This window comes from Manduca sexta, chromosome 26 (genome assembly GCF_014839805.1).
Source record: "Manduca sexta isolate Smith_Timp_Sample1 chromosome 26, JHU_Msex_v1.0, whole genome shotgun sequence".
Lineage (NCBI taxonomy): Eukaryota > Metazoa > Arthropoda > Insecta > Lepidoptera > Sphingidae > Manduca > Manduca sexta.
In genome coordinates, this window is record NC_051140.1 from 2,683,038 (window position 1) to 2,698,885 (window position 15,848).

The following is a 15,848-nucleotide window of genomic DNA, read 5'->3' on the forward strand; positions in this document are numbered from 1 at the left end:
TGGAAAACCTTAGGGTTACCTTTCGGAAAACTTCACCGTTTGCCACTGGTGTGAAGATCTGTTCCCCATAAACTGATGGGAAATTGTATGTAGGTACTCGAGTTATAATTTCTTTTATACGTGCGTTTAAGTTCCATTACAACTTACCAATTTTATGAATAAATATTTAATAAACAATTAACAAAATTAATTCACGTTTTTTATTTGTGTTGAATTATAAGGAGTACTGATAAGAAATTTATGGTTTGTCCTCTGGGGCCGAGAACTAAGTACGCCGATGTGTGTGTTCAACTGCCGGTGACGGTCGGTGGCGTAGCTGTAAAACGTACATGGGACCAGTACAACGCGCTGAGGTCCTGGGTCCGAATCCCAGGGGGGGGGTCTAATACATTAGCTGATAGTCGCCCAACGGGCTATGGAAAGAGCTGTGCTCAGAGTCTCTCTGAAGGACAAAATTCGGAACGAAGTGATCCGTCAGAGAACCAAGGTGCCCGACTAGCTCTGAGAGTTAGTATAGGTAGTAGTAGGTAGTAAGTAGTAGGCTGAAGTGGCAATGGGCTGGCCAGTGGCCACATATGTCGCAGAACAGATAACTGCTGGAGTAAGCGAGTTCTGGAGTGAAGATCGCGTCTTAGCAAACGTAGCGTGGGACGCCCTCTGGCCAGATAGCGGGACGACTTACACAAGAGAGCTCGCAGCGGCTGGATGCATAAAGCAGCAGTCCGGGCTGTGTGGCGCACCTTGAGAGAGGCCTATGTCCAGCGGTGAAATGTAACGGGCTGATGATGATATAGATACAATAAAGTACTTGTTTGTGTTATGTTTGCTGTGTGTACTATTATTGCAAGTCTATAGGTATGAAAGGCATGAAAATTAAACGCAGTTTGTAGGTTTCGCTTCAAAAGTCTTAATTATTTAATTTTTATTTGTTCAATTACAATTAGATTATATGATATCGGATAGGCGAGAAACAGACGTTTGACTATCAAAGTTACTTTTACTGAATCGCTGTATTAAGAAAGAATTTATTGAGAAGAGGTGGACAATCTATATCATCATAGAATTTAACAGTAATATTGGTTATACATCAGAATAACACATAGGCTACAAGTTACAATGATTTTGTGTAATTTGGTCATAATATAACGATACATATCAAGTGAGTCGAAAAAATTGGTATTTTGGTGTACGCTGCCTAGACCGTTGGAGTTAAATAAAGAGGATGTACTGTAACTGTCTTAAACAGTTCTAAATAAAAGTCCGCAACAGCATATATCTACCTTTTATGTGGAAGCCACTATGAATAAAATAGTGAGCCATAAATATAATTAAATCTGTGGCGGTACAATCAATGCATACACCGCCATCTCGTCAAGATCGCCGGAACTGCAAGATGATCGGTGCGATGACACAACTATAGTGATTTATCGCATAGCAATCACGCAAGATGGCGACAGAAGATCCCGAATTACGCTTGCACAATTTGAGCGAAGCGTTGCATATATACCACCTCCGAATAGGAAGCGTCTGAGGTGCCGCGGCGGGTCAGGCGTATCATCTGCCTGGCTGGGAATCTTCGCCTTCCATAGAGAAACGTAACCATCTGTTCCTGTACAGCGGTGTCAACCTATTCGCTGCTAATAATCGGATACTATTTTAGCAGGACTATCCGAGGTCCAACAAGGCCTCCAGGCCAAGGGCATCGCAGCCCTAGAGGTGCACCGGATGCACCGTAAATCGCGTTTGTCACGACGTGGCATCCAGTACGAGATGGTCCTCGCCATCTTAGCTACCCCCGCAGACGTAAAAGCTCTTTACGAGCTACGCGACATCTCGGGCCTCGGCGGCTTCACCGTCGAGACCCCACATAAGACTAGCGAGGTTGCGCAGTGTCACAACTGCCAGAAGTATGGCCACAACTCGCGTGGCTGTCGCCTCCCCGCCAGGTGCGTCAAGTGCCTCGGCGAGCACGGCACGTCAGAGTGCCCGCGTCCGAAAGATAGGTCCCAGTGCACGGAGCCGCCTTCGTGCACCAACTGCCGGCAATCTGGCCATCCGGCCAATTACCGGGGTGCCCACGGGCACCCAAATTCAAATCAAATTATAGGGCTCCTAGAGCCAATCAGGCCCCTAAGGCAAAGGCCCCTCAGGCCGAAAAATTCATTTTGGCCCCAGCCCCGACACGTAATCCGTGGTTTCCCACCGCGGTACGTGCCGACTCGCGTCCCCAGGCCCAGGGCGGTGGTTCTCCCGGAGGATCTCCCGCCACCCCGGCCACACCAGCAGCAGCGGCGGCCACTGTTCCCGCTCCCGTCCCAACGCCCTCGACCTCCAAGGCTACCTCCTCCAAGGTAGCCAAGTCGAAGGCTCCCGCACCATCCAAACCCCAGGTGGCGGCGACTCCGGCGTCTAGCGGCGCGGCTCCTTCATTCTCTCTGGTTTCCCCAGAGATTATCGAACTCCACGCGCTGATCCACGACTGCTCGTCCAAAATGAAGGCACTGGGTCACTCTGACTCCGTCCTTTTCGCCCAAATTTATAACGCGCAACAGCGCATATTCCAGCTCACCATGGAATCCATTTTCTCTCCGTAATGGCTTCTCCAAACGGAAATAACCCATCGCGACTCAAGCCTCGCTCCCTCAGAGTGGGCTTTTTCAACCTTAATGGTTTACGCGGCCAACGAGCCGAACTCTCAGACTTTGCTCGCGATCATAAATTGGACGTCTTCCTCCTCCAGGAAACGTTCCTCAAACCCTCCCAACGAAGTCCCAAACTTCCCAATTTTAATCTGGTGCGAAACGATCGCATCAATGGCCCTAAAGGTGGCACTCTCATATATTTTAAAAGGTCCCTGCATTGCATACCTCTCGACCCCCCCGAAAGCGTGAGCAACATTGAGGCTTCAGTGTGCAGGCTTTCTATGACAGGACACCCGCCGATCACTCTGATCTCGGCCTACCTCTCACCCAGTAAGGAGCTTCACTCCAACGAACTTGTTACATTACTTAGTATGGGGGAGTCCGTCCTTCTGGCGGGCGACCTTAACGCCAAGAACACTCTCTGGAACTGCAACTCTACCAACGGTAGGGGTGCGGTGCTCGAGAGCTGTCTTGACGAAATTGATATGAGCATTCTGGTTCCTTCTGAACCTACGCACTACAGTTTTATGAACGATAGTTACAGACCCGATATATTAGATATAGCACTCGTAAGGAACGTATGTCTCAGCGTGCGTTCCCTGCGAGTGTTTCACGAATTAGATTCAGACCACAGACCTGTGATCTTAAATTTAGCCCCTCATAACGGTCCCTCAGACACAGGTCCCAACGATCGGGTGAAAGTGTCGACGAATTGGCGGCTCTTGAGCACCAAACTCGCCGACACTTCATCTAATGATCTCGCCTCTATTCCGCCCAACATCGTGACTCGCGAGGAAACGACCGGCGCGATTCGCTCCTTCACCAACCATCTCCACCACGTCTTGAGCGAAAGCTCCGAGAGGGTGCCCGAGACCGGCAACGGCCAAGGGCATCTTCCCGATGACGTGAGATGGGTGCTGAGGAGGCGAAACGCAGCACTTAAAGCCTGCGTGTCTGACCCCTCCCCGGATCGACGACGTCTCGCGCGTTACCTCCAACGTGAGGCCAGACGTCGCGTAAAGGACGCCGTCGATTCGAGGTGGGAACAGCACTTGTCGGAAATCAAACCGACCGATACGGCTTTTTGGAAGCTGGTCCGCTCTTTCAAGAGAAAGGATGTGGCCTCTTTTCCTCCGCTCAATCGTCCGAATCAACGCCCGCGTTTGACGACGACGAGAAAGCGGAATTATTAGCCTCCACCCTGCAGTCTCAATGCTCGCTCGAATCCATTCCCGTAGACCGCGATCATCTTGTTGCGGTAGACACATACGTCGAAAGTAGGAACGCGATCCCTTCGCCGCCTATTCTGCGACCGCTACAAACAACAATTGACCCGGATGTCGACGCGCCCCCCGACCCCCTCGCGCCGGTGACGATCGAAGAAGTCGTCACTCTGATCAAGGCACTTAATAGGCGAAAAGCCCCCGGGGCTGACGGTATCCCCACTAGGTTACTGAAAATGCTACCGGGGCATCTGGTCAAAATCCTTGCTGACATCCTCAATGCAGCATTTCAGAACTGCTACTTTCCTGAGGCCTGGAAAGAAGCAGTCGTGATAGGGATTCACAAGCCGGGCAAACCCGCATCAGATCCGGCCTCTTATAGGCCCATTAGCCTCCTTAGCACGATAGGGAAACTTTATGAGCGGATCGTCCTCGACCGTCTCAAAATAGTAGCCAATTCTCACAATCTGCTCCCTCCGGAGCAGTTTGGTTTCCGTAATAGGCACAGTTGCGTGCATCAGATATTCCGCATCACGGAGCATGTCTACTCCAAATTTAAGTTAGGATTTTATACCGGTGCTCTCTTCTTCGATGTTGAGAAAGCATTCGACAAAGTGTGGCACAACGGCTTGCTGTACAAGCTGTACACTCTCAACGTGCCCACACAGCTCGTGCACATCATACGAGAATTTTTGTCGAATCGCGGTTTCAAATATCGCGTCGAGGGCACCCTCTCCTCCAGACATACCATCTCGGCCGGAGTCCCGCAAGGCTCCGCGCTATCACCCTTTTCTCTTCTCGCTATATAGGTACTAGCGATATTCCAAAATTCAAAGACGCCCATCTGGCGCTATTCGCGGACGATACGGCGATCTACGCTTCACGTAGAGAGCCGGAACATGTGGTGCGCACTTTGCAGGCCGCCGCCGACCAGCTCGGCGAGTGGTTTCGCAAATGGCGCATCACCGTCAACCCTCAAAAGTCAAGCTATCCTATTCTATAGGAAGTTTCAGAGAGAAGCGCCTAACGCTTCAGTTAGATTGTCTGGCCAGATCATCCCTTGGACCCATAAGGTCAAATATCTAGGTGTGATCCTTGATCAGAAGTTGACCTTCGTCTCACACGTAAATGCGGTACGCGCGCGAGCCGCATTCGCGATGGGCCAGCTCCACTGGCTCTTAAACAGTAAAAGTAAGATGTCTATCCGCAACAAGATTAGGATCTTCACTACGTGCGTTAGACCGATCATGACGTACGTGTCCCCAGTATTCGCGCATGCACCGCCTGCTCGACTTAAGCGTCTGCAGGTGTTGCAAAACAAATTTCTCAGACGTGCACTCGATACCCCGTGGTACGTTCGCAATCGCAACCTCCACGTGGACACCGATATGCCGACCATCAGGCACTTTATGCACATGGCCAGCAGACGCTATTTCGATAAGGCGGTCAATCACCCGAACCCGTTAGTCCGACTCAATTCTAAATACACTCTATTTGACCGCGCCAAATGGAGAAGACCGCGTTCAGTACTATCAGATCCAGAGTATTGTCTTGTGGCGGGTGAGTGTATTTGTTTTCTAATGTTATACTGATTATTGGGGCCAATGTCCTACTGCAGTCGTTAAGGTCCTCTCAAGCAAACAGCCCGGCGTCCGCTATTGCACATAATGTTTTGTCTAAATCATTTAATTTGCCAATTGTAGAAAGCAGATTTTTTTTACAGTCGATTTTTTTGTTAACTCTAAGTTCACATGCTGTTATATTATGCTTCTCTACACATATTTAAATCTTAGTTACTTAATAAATAATATTTATAGTCACAAAATTACTTGTAAATGTTAAAGTTATTCTAATTTCTCCGCTATTATTGTCACGAATACCTGATGTATTCATTTCTAAATTAATAAACACACAGTGTAGTAGAGTGGATCGGTGAATGTTGACAGATTCAAACCCAAATAAACGGGCCACTTTAGGCGACATCGCGCGGGGCCAGGTATGGACGATAATTCAGTTCCGTCGGAGGAAGTCCGCAGCCATTCCTAATGCGCCGAAGATGACACCCCAAGGAGTTTTAGTCTATATGCCGTGCGTAGGGTGTCTATAGTGTTAGGGACTGGGTCCGATGGTGATGGCGTCTCAACGTCAGGCCGTAAGGTACGGTGAACTCAACATAACCGCTCGGACGCCTCCCTCGGCTGGGCGGTAGTCAAAATTGTAGGGGAGCCCAAGAGGCTAATAGAGTTGTACTCAAACATCGTGGGGACCTATTGAAATGTGGAGGTTATATGCTAAAAAGAAAAAAAGTTTACCTTTATATGATGTTATAGCCTTTTACGGGTGGGGGGTGCGTGTAGAGGTTTTCAAAAATATAAAAATAATCACAAAGAAATACTAAAGCGCTTCAGATATTAATAGTGTGTGCGCCACACGTGTTTCTGATAATGGAAAAATATTATCTGCCGGTTTTTATGGTGGGGGTGGCTGTATCAAGGGGTAGAGAATGGTAAAAAAGAATATTCTATTTCAATTTAATTATTTTATATTCGAGCGCCAGACTTTGACAAGGGATGTTAAGTGAATCGTCCAGTAGCTCCTATTCAAAAGACTGACGATTTGGACGCAACCAAAAGTAAATACTGAATATTTTCATCATTCTCGAAGGGGTAAGCTAGGGTGCAATCAGGGCACCCCCATTTCGTCAGGGAGTAAGTCTATCACCATATCATGAACATATTCCAGACTCTGGGCTGATACAATATAATAATATCAGCCCTGTAGTGTTATTTGGATGCATTAAGTCCGCTTATGTACAATATTTAATTGTACATGGATTGTGAATAAATAAATATAAGCAATGTCTAGTCTTTAACGAATGTCATGGATGCGTTGTATATTTCTTGTTTATTTCCTTAATAGCGTTAAGTCGGTAAAACCAGACGGTGAAGTCACACAAGAAAACAATATAACAGTTTGATCGCATCTATTTAATTTTATATTTTATGTAATAGTGTTCAAAGATAGACTGCTGGAATATCTCAAAAATTAAACATGTAACTTTTTATAAATTTTGTCAACGAGAAATTCTCATTAACCTTTTCTGTTGCTAATTGTTTGACATAATATAGACAAATTATTTAGTATATAATCGTTACTCATTGATTTAATATTTTTTTTAGTACTTTATAATTTTCTTTTCTACTTCCTATTATTATGTTTTAGTTTTTAATTCAATATGTTGTTAGTGGTAAATGTTGTGTTCACCTATTAGTAGCACACATATCAGAGCTGTACCTTATTGTTTTTATAATATTGATTGATATAATATGTAGTGCTGTTGGTGTACCTTATCACTACATAGTATAAAACAAAGTCGCTTTCTCTGTCCCTATTTGTGCTTAAATCTTTAAAACTACGCTACGGATTATGATGCGGTTTTTTTTAATAGATAGAGTGATTCAAGAGGAAGGTTTATATGTATAATAATAACATCCATTAAATAGTCAGCATTGCACCCGTGCGAAGCCGGGGCGGGTCGCTAGTTACAAATAAATAAATAAATAAATTTATGGGAAAGGCCACTCCACTTATCGTCAGTGCAGTCGGCTCACTGTGCTGTGCCCGCATAGAAAAAAAGACATTAAATGTCAACTTGAGAACTACTCAAAGCTGAGGTTGATTTATTAATTCGACCATCAAGCCCTGTTGCACAAGTTATTGTTCGGGTGAGCGCTATAGGCGCTCGCAACCCTTGAAAATCATGCTACCAATATGAGGGCAACCCACTAACGAGTTACGAACCTGGGCTCAGGACGTTCACTGGGAGAGGATGAGGTATCATCGATTATGGATGCGCGTAGTCGTAGCGAACTAAAAATCTAACCATTACTGTATTCATTGACACGCGGGCCGGAATTAGTAGCAGGGTCCGGGGGACGGGGAACGCCGCGAGGTCCTCGGTGGCGAGGACGGAACTGCGGTCTTGTGGAGATTTGACAGTTATCGTATTAAAAAGCTAATAGAAAGAAAGAAAACATTTGGTCACACAATATACTGGGACGCACACAAACCCTTGTGTGGGTTCGGGCATACCCATGATATATGATACATCCCATGATACTGCCGAATAATTACGCATTTTATTACCATTTATTTGGGAGCATAGATACCAGTGTCACTTTTGTATCTAGGCGTATTTACACTTATGTGTCGAGTAGCATTTACTCAAAAGTTGTAAAACAGGCTCTCACTACTAGCTGACGAGACGGAAGTTCGCTGGTCCAATGCCCAAGGCTACACCTCTGACTTTTCTAAAATAATGTATGAATTCATTGTGAATAATGACTTGCTTTAACGATGACGGAAAACATCGTGAGGACACCTACAAACCTAAAACTACTCTTCTCTCTTATGAGTTTAAAAATTCTCTCATTTAGTTGTTCAGTAATTTACGAACAACTCTACAGGTGTTAAATATTGTTGCTCTCTATAGGAAAAATAGTAGCACTATACTATACTCTTTGTAGTCATTGGTGAAATCTCTGTTATGTGTAAGTTGGTGTGAAATGTTGTCGGTATAACGAGGGTAACTGTCCTGGTGGAATTAACGCGCTATTGTGTTTTATTTCTATAGTCAGATCTAGGTATTTTGCAAAAAACGACTTTCCACGAGTCGTGTAAGCTTTTAAACTAGTAGAAGATAGCTTGCCTATATTGTTTACGTGGTAAAAGTCAACTCCTGCAAGTTATCTTACTATGAACCTCGGTTAATGTAGTAATGTTGGTTGCAGCCTCCGCGCCGTACTTCACTGCGGCGGACGAAGGCAGCCCTGATAGGTAAAATAACATTTTAACATCATTCGTTATTGTGTACAAAGTAAAGATGGTAGATTTTTCATTTGTAATCTTCAATTATATCATTTTGGGTGATGGTACAAAAACATTTCAGAGTTCTTAACCCTCTCGATTTTATTAATTTTTATTTAATTATTTGGTTAATCTTTTATAATTAGAGGCTCTGAAAATACAAAAGTAGTGGCCTCCGAAGTTAAACAAGATAACAGACTAAATCATGGACATGTATTTCTTGCCACGTCTTCAGATGATTTAAATTTTCAGCTCATCTCTATGTGTGCTGCCGGAGTACCCTGACCACGGTACCTACGAGCCTCAGAACTCGAAGACCGGGAAGCCGGGCCAGAGCTTCGACTCAGTTGCCCTCAACTACACCTGCCAACAGCCCTATAGGCTTGTAGGTCGCAGCGTCATCTTTTGTGTCTCCGGAGTGTGGTCGGAGCCACCTCCTACGTGCGCACGTAAGGATTTTATTATATAGCTACTAAGTTCCTTCCTCTCAATAAGAGTCCCACTCGACCATCACTAATCCCGGTCCTAGTGTTACTTGAGTCAGATCACATACAACCTTAAAGACTGGCTTGGCGAACGCATACCTCGGTCCCTTCCAAATCGGACCATAGTGGCATTAAACTGCGAGGATGTATCGCGAGGCTGTGAAATTGTGTAACATACTCGATACACCGGAGCTGCGCCATTAGAGAATTCAAAACTGGAATAGCCATCGTTTGTTATGAACTAGCTTAGTTTTCTCACATATCTCTTAAATATATTCATATTAGAGTTTCTTGCCGCAAATTTCTTGAACCGAGTCGCGCCTTTTAACGCGGGCGACGATTGCTTCGCCACTGTGTTTATACCGGGTGACCTTTGAATCGTTAAGATGTGTTGATGTTAAACGAGATACTTGCTTTAATTTCGGCTAAAGGCTATTATATAATGTTATTGAATTTCGTGTAGGTTTCTGCAATTTGAAGCTTAATCCGTCGGCGGAGTACAAGTGTACCGGAGCGGGCGGTAATGAACAAAGAGCTTGCGACGAATATGAACGGAACGGCACCATCGCGATGGCAAAGTGTCGCTTTGGCTACTACTCCCCCAGCGCTCTACCCAACATGAAGTGTCTTGACGGCACCTGGGATTATGTAGCAAAATGCAGCGCAGGTGAGGCTCAATGAGAACCCCACCCCACCCCACAAAGGTTAAGGAATCAGTCACCTGTCACTGAGTATAGTTAACTCTATATCCCTGATATGTATTCCTGATGAGTATCAAAACAAATGTTATGAAAACAAAAGATAAACATATCATGAGATAGTACACAGATGATAAGTGGATGCCCTAGTTGCACCTCTGTCTAACCCTTCAGGGATAAAGACGCGATTCGTGTTTGTTTTATTTTAGTAAAATTATTAGTAAATGGGTATAGATAATATAAAGTATATTAGTAAGAAGACATATTTATTCCAGAATGCGGAACAATAGCACCTGATGATAGCTTAGTATTAGATGGGTCCGTTGGTAAAAGCGACAAATTACCTTGGCATGCTACTATCTACACAACTACCGTTCGGCCATACATGCAGATCTGTGGTGGAACCCTCATCACTCGCTCGGCAGTAATATCAGGTGAGTATGCTACATCATTTAGTTATATAGTCCCCTCTATGCGAGGGCAGACCGCAAATTACCCTCACATAGTTTTTTTTTACACCCGATTTAACCTTCAAGATTCTTTTTTAATCCATCTTGAACTCAAGCGGTCAAAAGTTCCCGCTCCGCATATTGTGAAACACCTTTCGAAGGTACCCATCCCGCCAAACAAGACTTATACAAAATTTTACTATGTTTACAACTGTTAGTTCTATTTATTCAAAATGTCGGTGTTCATGTAGAACACGACTCCAAATGATTCCTGACCGTTGGCTATGGGTGTAAACTATTGTTGTGTTGTCGATATCAGTAAAGTCACATCTGTATTGGAGAATGTTATTGATTACGACAGAAAGACCCTAATAACATCTATATTCTTTGCGTACAAATATTTACTAACCATGATGACTTTTCAGCCGCTCACTGTTTCTGGCGCGATGGTGAGGTTCTTCCTAAGGATAATTACGCCGTGGCGCTCGGTAAGATCTCTAGAGCTTGGACGAGCCCTGCCGATGTAAACGCTCACAAGTCTGATGTGAGTGATATGATATTTTTTCACTACTCTGATTGACGAGACACGAGTCTCCCGCTCGCTTACATCAAATATACATCCGCCTTTAACAATAGTTACACCGTACAGAAGTTTGAAATACACGGAACTGCGAGCTGCTTTATTGAACTCGCCATTCATATAAGTTGTTAAGCCTCGTAATGGCCAATTACCCTGTTTACAATGCTTGTTTCTTGTTATGTCCTGAAATACAAAGTTACAATTTCTACCTACATTTTAAAATTATATATTTTTTTAAAAAAATGTTAGCAATTGAAGGTCCTATCTCCGCACAATGAGCTCACAGTGTCATGAAATCTGGCAGCCGGTCTTTTGGGTTCCGATTTCATTAAATGTAGAACAGGATCCCAGGCGTGCAAGCTTCGATAAAATCCGAAAAATAGGAATATTTCGATGTTTAAAATTCGTGTAAACATAAAAAATTATTATGGCCGAACACAAATAGTAGAATCTCATCTATCCTCCGACACATTTCACGAGGAAACTCGTCCACAAAATCATGGATTTAAAAAAATAACATTAGCATAGTCATTTAGAAAAAAAAAATATCACGCGTAAAATGTTATGCAGAGGGAGATATTGAACATATCTTTAGACCTATACGATTATCCGTGTACAATAATGTTTTCAACATACATTTCAGGTAAAAGAAATACACATACCACCTCAGTTTAAGGGAATGAACACTAACTATCAGAATGATATAGCAGTCGTGGTCATGTCAGACCCTGTGACCTACAAAGTGGACATCCGCCCTATCTGTTTGAACTTCGATGTACAATTTGAAAGACTGCAATTAAAAGACGGCATTATGGGGAAGGTAGGTTTCTTATTTTTCATTATAACAATAATTATAGTTAGGCGTTGCTGCGATCAAATAAAGACCCTTTTTTTCTACTGATAAAGCAAACCCATCATTTTTGCTGATTATGCTATACTTTGAACTGACGGTTACCTACTGTAGCATCTGATATTATAGTATATTCACTCTTACGAGTTAACGTGTGACGCCTTACTGATAAGTTAAAGTTTCTTTACTTGATGGATGTATGAGTGTCGCCAGCCCCGTGCGACTCACGCGCATTCTACTGCTTTTATTTCTTACTTATTCGCACCAATCTGTCCAGATCGGCACATGGAATTTAAATCGTAAGACACTGGAACTATCGAAAACATTAAAAGTGGTGGAGAATCCATACATTGACGCAGCGACTTGTATTAGTGAGTCTCCGGCAAGCTTCAGACCTTACATCACTGCGGACAAAATATGCATCGGATACGTTAACGGTAAGCTATGTAACAAACATAAAGAATAAATAAAGCAGTCGAATTGAGAACCTCTTCCTTTTGTTAAAGTCGGTTATTAAAATAGTTCCAGAAGCAGCATCGGAATTAGTTATGTAATACGGTAGTCATTGATAATCATAATAATGAGTTAGAGTGAGCGTACATAATGAGGTTATCTTGCTATCTCTTTCTTATGTCTGCATCGTAATGGCAGTACGCCACTTCTAAGGACCGGCATCTCTTCGTTGTTTGACAGTTACCAACTTATTTAAATTTGAGCAGATCTTCGTTAAAGAGAATAAATAAAGTTATCAACCTATCGTATTCTTTCATGGATCTTATAAAACTGGACGAACATGTCCATCGAAATCAGATTGGTCATCAGCTACAGATTTAACATAATCCCAAAATAACCTTTCGATCCGGTTAATGTTTGTAGAAATTAATATAAGTATTTAATAGTTTATGATTGGTTCTAGGCACCGGGCCATGTAGAGGTGATGGCGGCGCTGGCGTGGCTTTCCCGAGCCAGGAACAAGGAGTGCAACGTTACTACCTTAGAGGTGTTATATCTACAGCCCCAACCGGCGATGATGGCAACTTATGTTCAGATGGATTTGTAGCTGCCACTGCTATAGGCCATCACGAACATTTTATCAAACAGTTTATAAGCGTTTAGGATGGTGGAATGTTTAAAAATACAAGAGTGTGAGGCAGTGATGAATGGTCTGTAATACCTGATTCTTGCTGGCTTCCGTTTCGTAATTAACGTAAAATCAAATTACTTATCATTAGAATATTTTGGAAAACCTTAGGGTTACCTTTCGGAAAACTTCACCGTTTGCCGCTGGTGTGAAGATCTGTTCCATAAACTGATGGGAAATTGTATGTGGGTACGCGAGTTATAATTTCTTTTTATACGTGCGTTTAAGTTCCATTACAACTTTCTAATTTTATGAATAAATATCTAATAAACGATTAACAAAATTAATTCACGTTTTTTATTTGTGTTGAATTATAAGGAGTACTGATAAGAAATTTATAGTTTGTCCTCTGGGGCCGAGAGCTGAGTACGCCGATGTGTGTGTTCAACTGCCGGTGATGGTCGGTGGCGTAGCTGTAAAACGTTCATGGGACCAGTACAACTCTCACACTGAGGGTCTGGATTTAAATCCCCGGTCGAGCCAAAAATAATTCGCACTCTTAATAAAATAATGACCCATTCCAAAATTGCCAATTTGTGGCAATCGCCAACAACCAATTTCTGTTTGCGACCTTTTAGTTTCTTCCCATTTTTTTCATGCTATAGGTTTCATTTTTTACCTATTTTTAATAAGCTCAATTTTATAGCAACTTTAAAATGAACAATTTTGAAATAGGTGATTATTTTATTAAAAGTCCGAATTGTGACTGGGTTTTACCATATTAAAATTATTCAGTCGCCGCTCGGTGCTAGGAAGTTGACGTTGTGTTGCTCCTGTGCTAGACACGTGCTCCCTCGTGCTGACGGCATGGCAGCCTTCGCAATGCGTAGACATACGGCCGTTGTGATTGGCTAATATTGAGATACAACTTGAATCTAGTTGGCTGCCAGATAAACAAAACTGAGAAACAGACTCGTTATCACAGCAATACTCCATCCTTAGATAAATAACGTCTATGAATAAGTGGGATAGTCTATAATCAACTTATGGTTATTGAAGTTATTAGATAAATAAATTTAATGGCTGCGTATTATGATTGAATTTATAATCTTAAAAATACTAACGCACACAATTGAATGTCCCCTGGAATGAATGCCTAGGATATTTACATTCGTCGATTTAATTTAACAAGTTGGACGTCATATCACAAAACAATCAACGGCGGAACATAGACAATGTTGATACTCCTGGTTGGCTCGATTAAAAGTTGTGGTATTAAACCTTCGCAGAATATCATTGGCTTGGCTTAACACATCCCTGGCTTTGCTTGAAATGTGGTGTGCTGTTACAAAATATATATGGCACAAACGTGGCTGGTCAATAGATTTGGGACATCAACAATGTTTCCCCAGTACATAAGATTTTTATAGCGACATTGTTACATTTCTACAACCGCCAGAGAATGCTGTAAATGTCGGGTGAACGCTGCTGGGTGGTGGGTACTGGGCAGTAGTGGTAGCTTTACCCCACCAAAAAAAAAATATACTGACAAAGACATACACAAGCACTTGTCCCCGAAGGTGTAGGCAATGGTGTACCGACTACTGGGAACCCCAATCCCGGATATGAATTCCGGAATATGACCTCAGATAGGGCCTACTGCTATATTCGGAACAAATTCCAGACTCCAGGCTGATTTTGAGCAGAAAAACCTAATATCGCTTTTCCTGACTCAGAGAGTCTGCGCATGCGACCAGGCTGAGTAACATGAACCCTTTTGTTCACTTTTCAGATAAAACCATAACCACAAGCATTTATTAATAATGTAAACCATATTAGTCACACAAAAACAATATTTATTATTGAATAACATTTCACATTGTTATTTTTGCTCGTGATTTTTCCTGTTTTATTACAAATAGGGAAATAAGTAATAAATGAATTTGTAGCCTTTAACGGTTGATTTTAATAAACTTTCTCAACCACTAACAAACAAAATAACTCATCTGTAAAAATGTCAAACAAATGGATCCGACGGTGCGTTAAGGTCGTCTATATTATTCACTATTAAGGTTGAAATTTGCTCATTAATATTTTCGGAAGGTAAGGTAAATGCATTCTAGTTCATAAGCCGTGATCAAAATTAATCTGATAAAAGATTTTGTAAACGAATATATTTAGATGGAAGTTTGGCGTGTACGCGAGTTAGGCTGTTTTTTCATTGCCTTAGTAGGGAAACAAACAAGGGTTCGCATGATGTTAAGCAGCATCAGCTGCCCATGGACATGAATGTGAAAAAAAAATAGTGTAAACATCAACACAATAACAAATATTTAATAAATAATAAAATAAATAAAAAATAAAAATAAAAAGCCTTATATTTCCTAAAGATATGTTAAAATTTTCACAAACTCCGTTTCTGTGTTTCTATTTAGTTGGGAGCCCCTCACAGGTAAAGGCCTCTTTCAAAGATTGCCATTTATGACGGTTTTGTGCTATCTGTTTCCATTGTGGCCCAGCTATTTTTTTAATATCGTCCTCCCAGCGCGTAAAGGGTCTACCTTTGTGACGCTTTCCCAGTGGTCCATGCCAGGATGTTACTATATTGGTCCATCTGTTATCTTTGAGTCTCGCTACACTTTAATTTTTGCGCATGTGTGAGAGCATCAATTGTTTTTCGTTTTGCTTTTATGCCTGTGTGTCTTATTTTTTTAACTCTTTTTATATTTAGCATATACTACGTTCCATACCTCTTTGACATGTTGTTATTTTATGTTTTGCTCTGGTATAAAACATATATTTAATAAAATAAAAATCAAAAAAGGAATTTTAATTTTACACCGCCTATGCCACTTAATGTTTACTCTAAGATGATTTGTCGGAGCGACATCACACTTTCGTATATTTATATATTTTAAGTAATAAACAAACAATACATTGGAAATTGTAGACAAAATAAAAATACAAACGCACA

The 15,848-nt window shown here is 42.4% G+C and overlaps 1 protein-coding gene across 2 annotated transcripts; it reads left to right on the top strand.

Moving 5' to 3' along the window:
- Nucleotides 1–8,627: 8,627 nt before the first annotated feature.
- On the top strand, nucleotides 8,628–13,221 carry LOC115450181 (modular serine protease). Of its 2 annotated transcripts, XM_037442984.1 has the most exons (8): nucleotides 8,628–8,701; nucleotides 8,984–9,180; nucleotides 9,680–9,883; nucleotides 10,190–10,348; nucleotides 10,789–10,907; nucleotides 11,587–11,763; nucleotides 12,071–12,230; nucleotides 12,710–13,221. In XM_037442984.1, the coding sequence occupies exons 1-8, from the start codon at nucleotides 8,643–8,645 to the stop codon at nucleotides 12,907–12,909; spliced, it is 1,275 nt and encodes a 424-aa protein (XP_037298881.1). In that variant the 5' UTR covers nucleotides 8,628–8,642; the 3' UTR covers nucleotides 12,910–13,221. The 2 variants fall into 2 exon arrangements, with proteins under 2 accessions (XP_037298881.1, XP_037298882.1); XM_037442985.1 differs by lacking the exon at nucleotides 9,680–9,883.
- Nucleotides 13,222–15,848: the final 2,627 nt, after the last annotated feature.

Coding starts and splice junctions, on each gene's coding strand:
- LOC115450181 (XM_037442984.1), top strand. CDS start 8,643: ATGTTGGTTGCAGCCTCCGCGCCGTACTTCACTGCGGCGGACGAAGGC. Junction 10,908..11,586: donor TAAACGCTCACAAGTCTGAT/GTGAGTGATATG, acceptor CATACATTTCAG/GTAAAAGAAATACACATACC. Junction 12,231..12,709: donor ATGCATCGGATACGTTAACG/GTAAGCTATGTA, acceptor GATTGGTTCTAG/GCACCGGGCCATGTAGAGGT.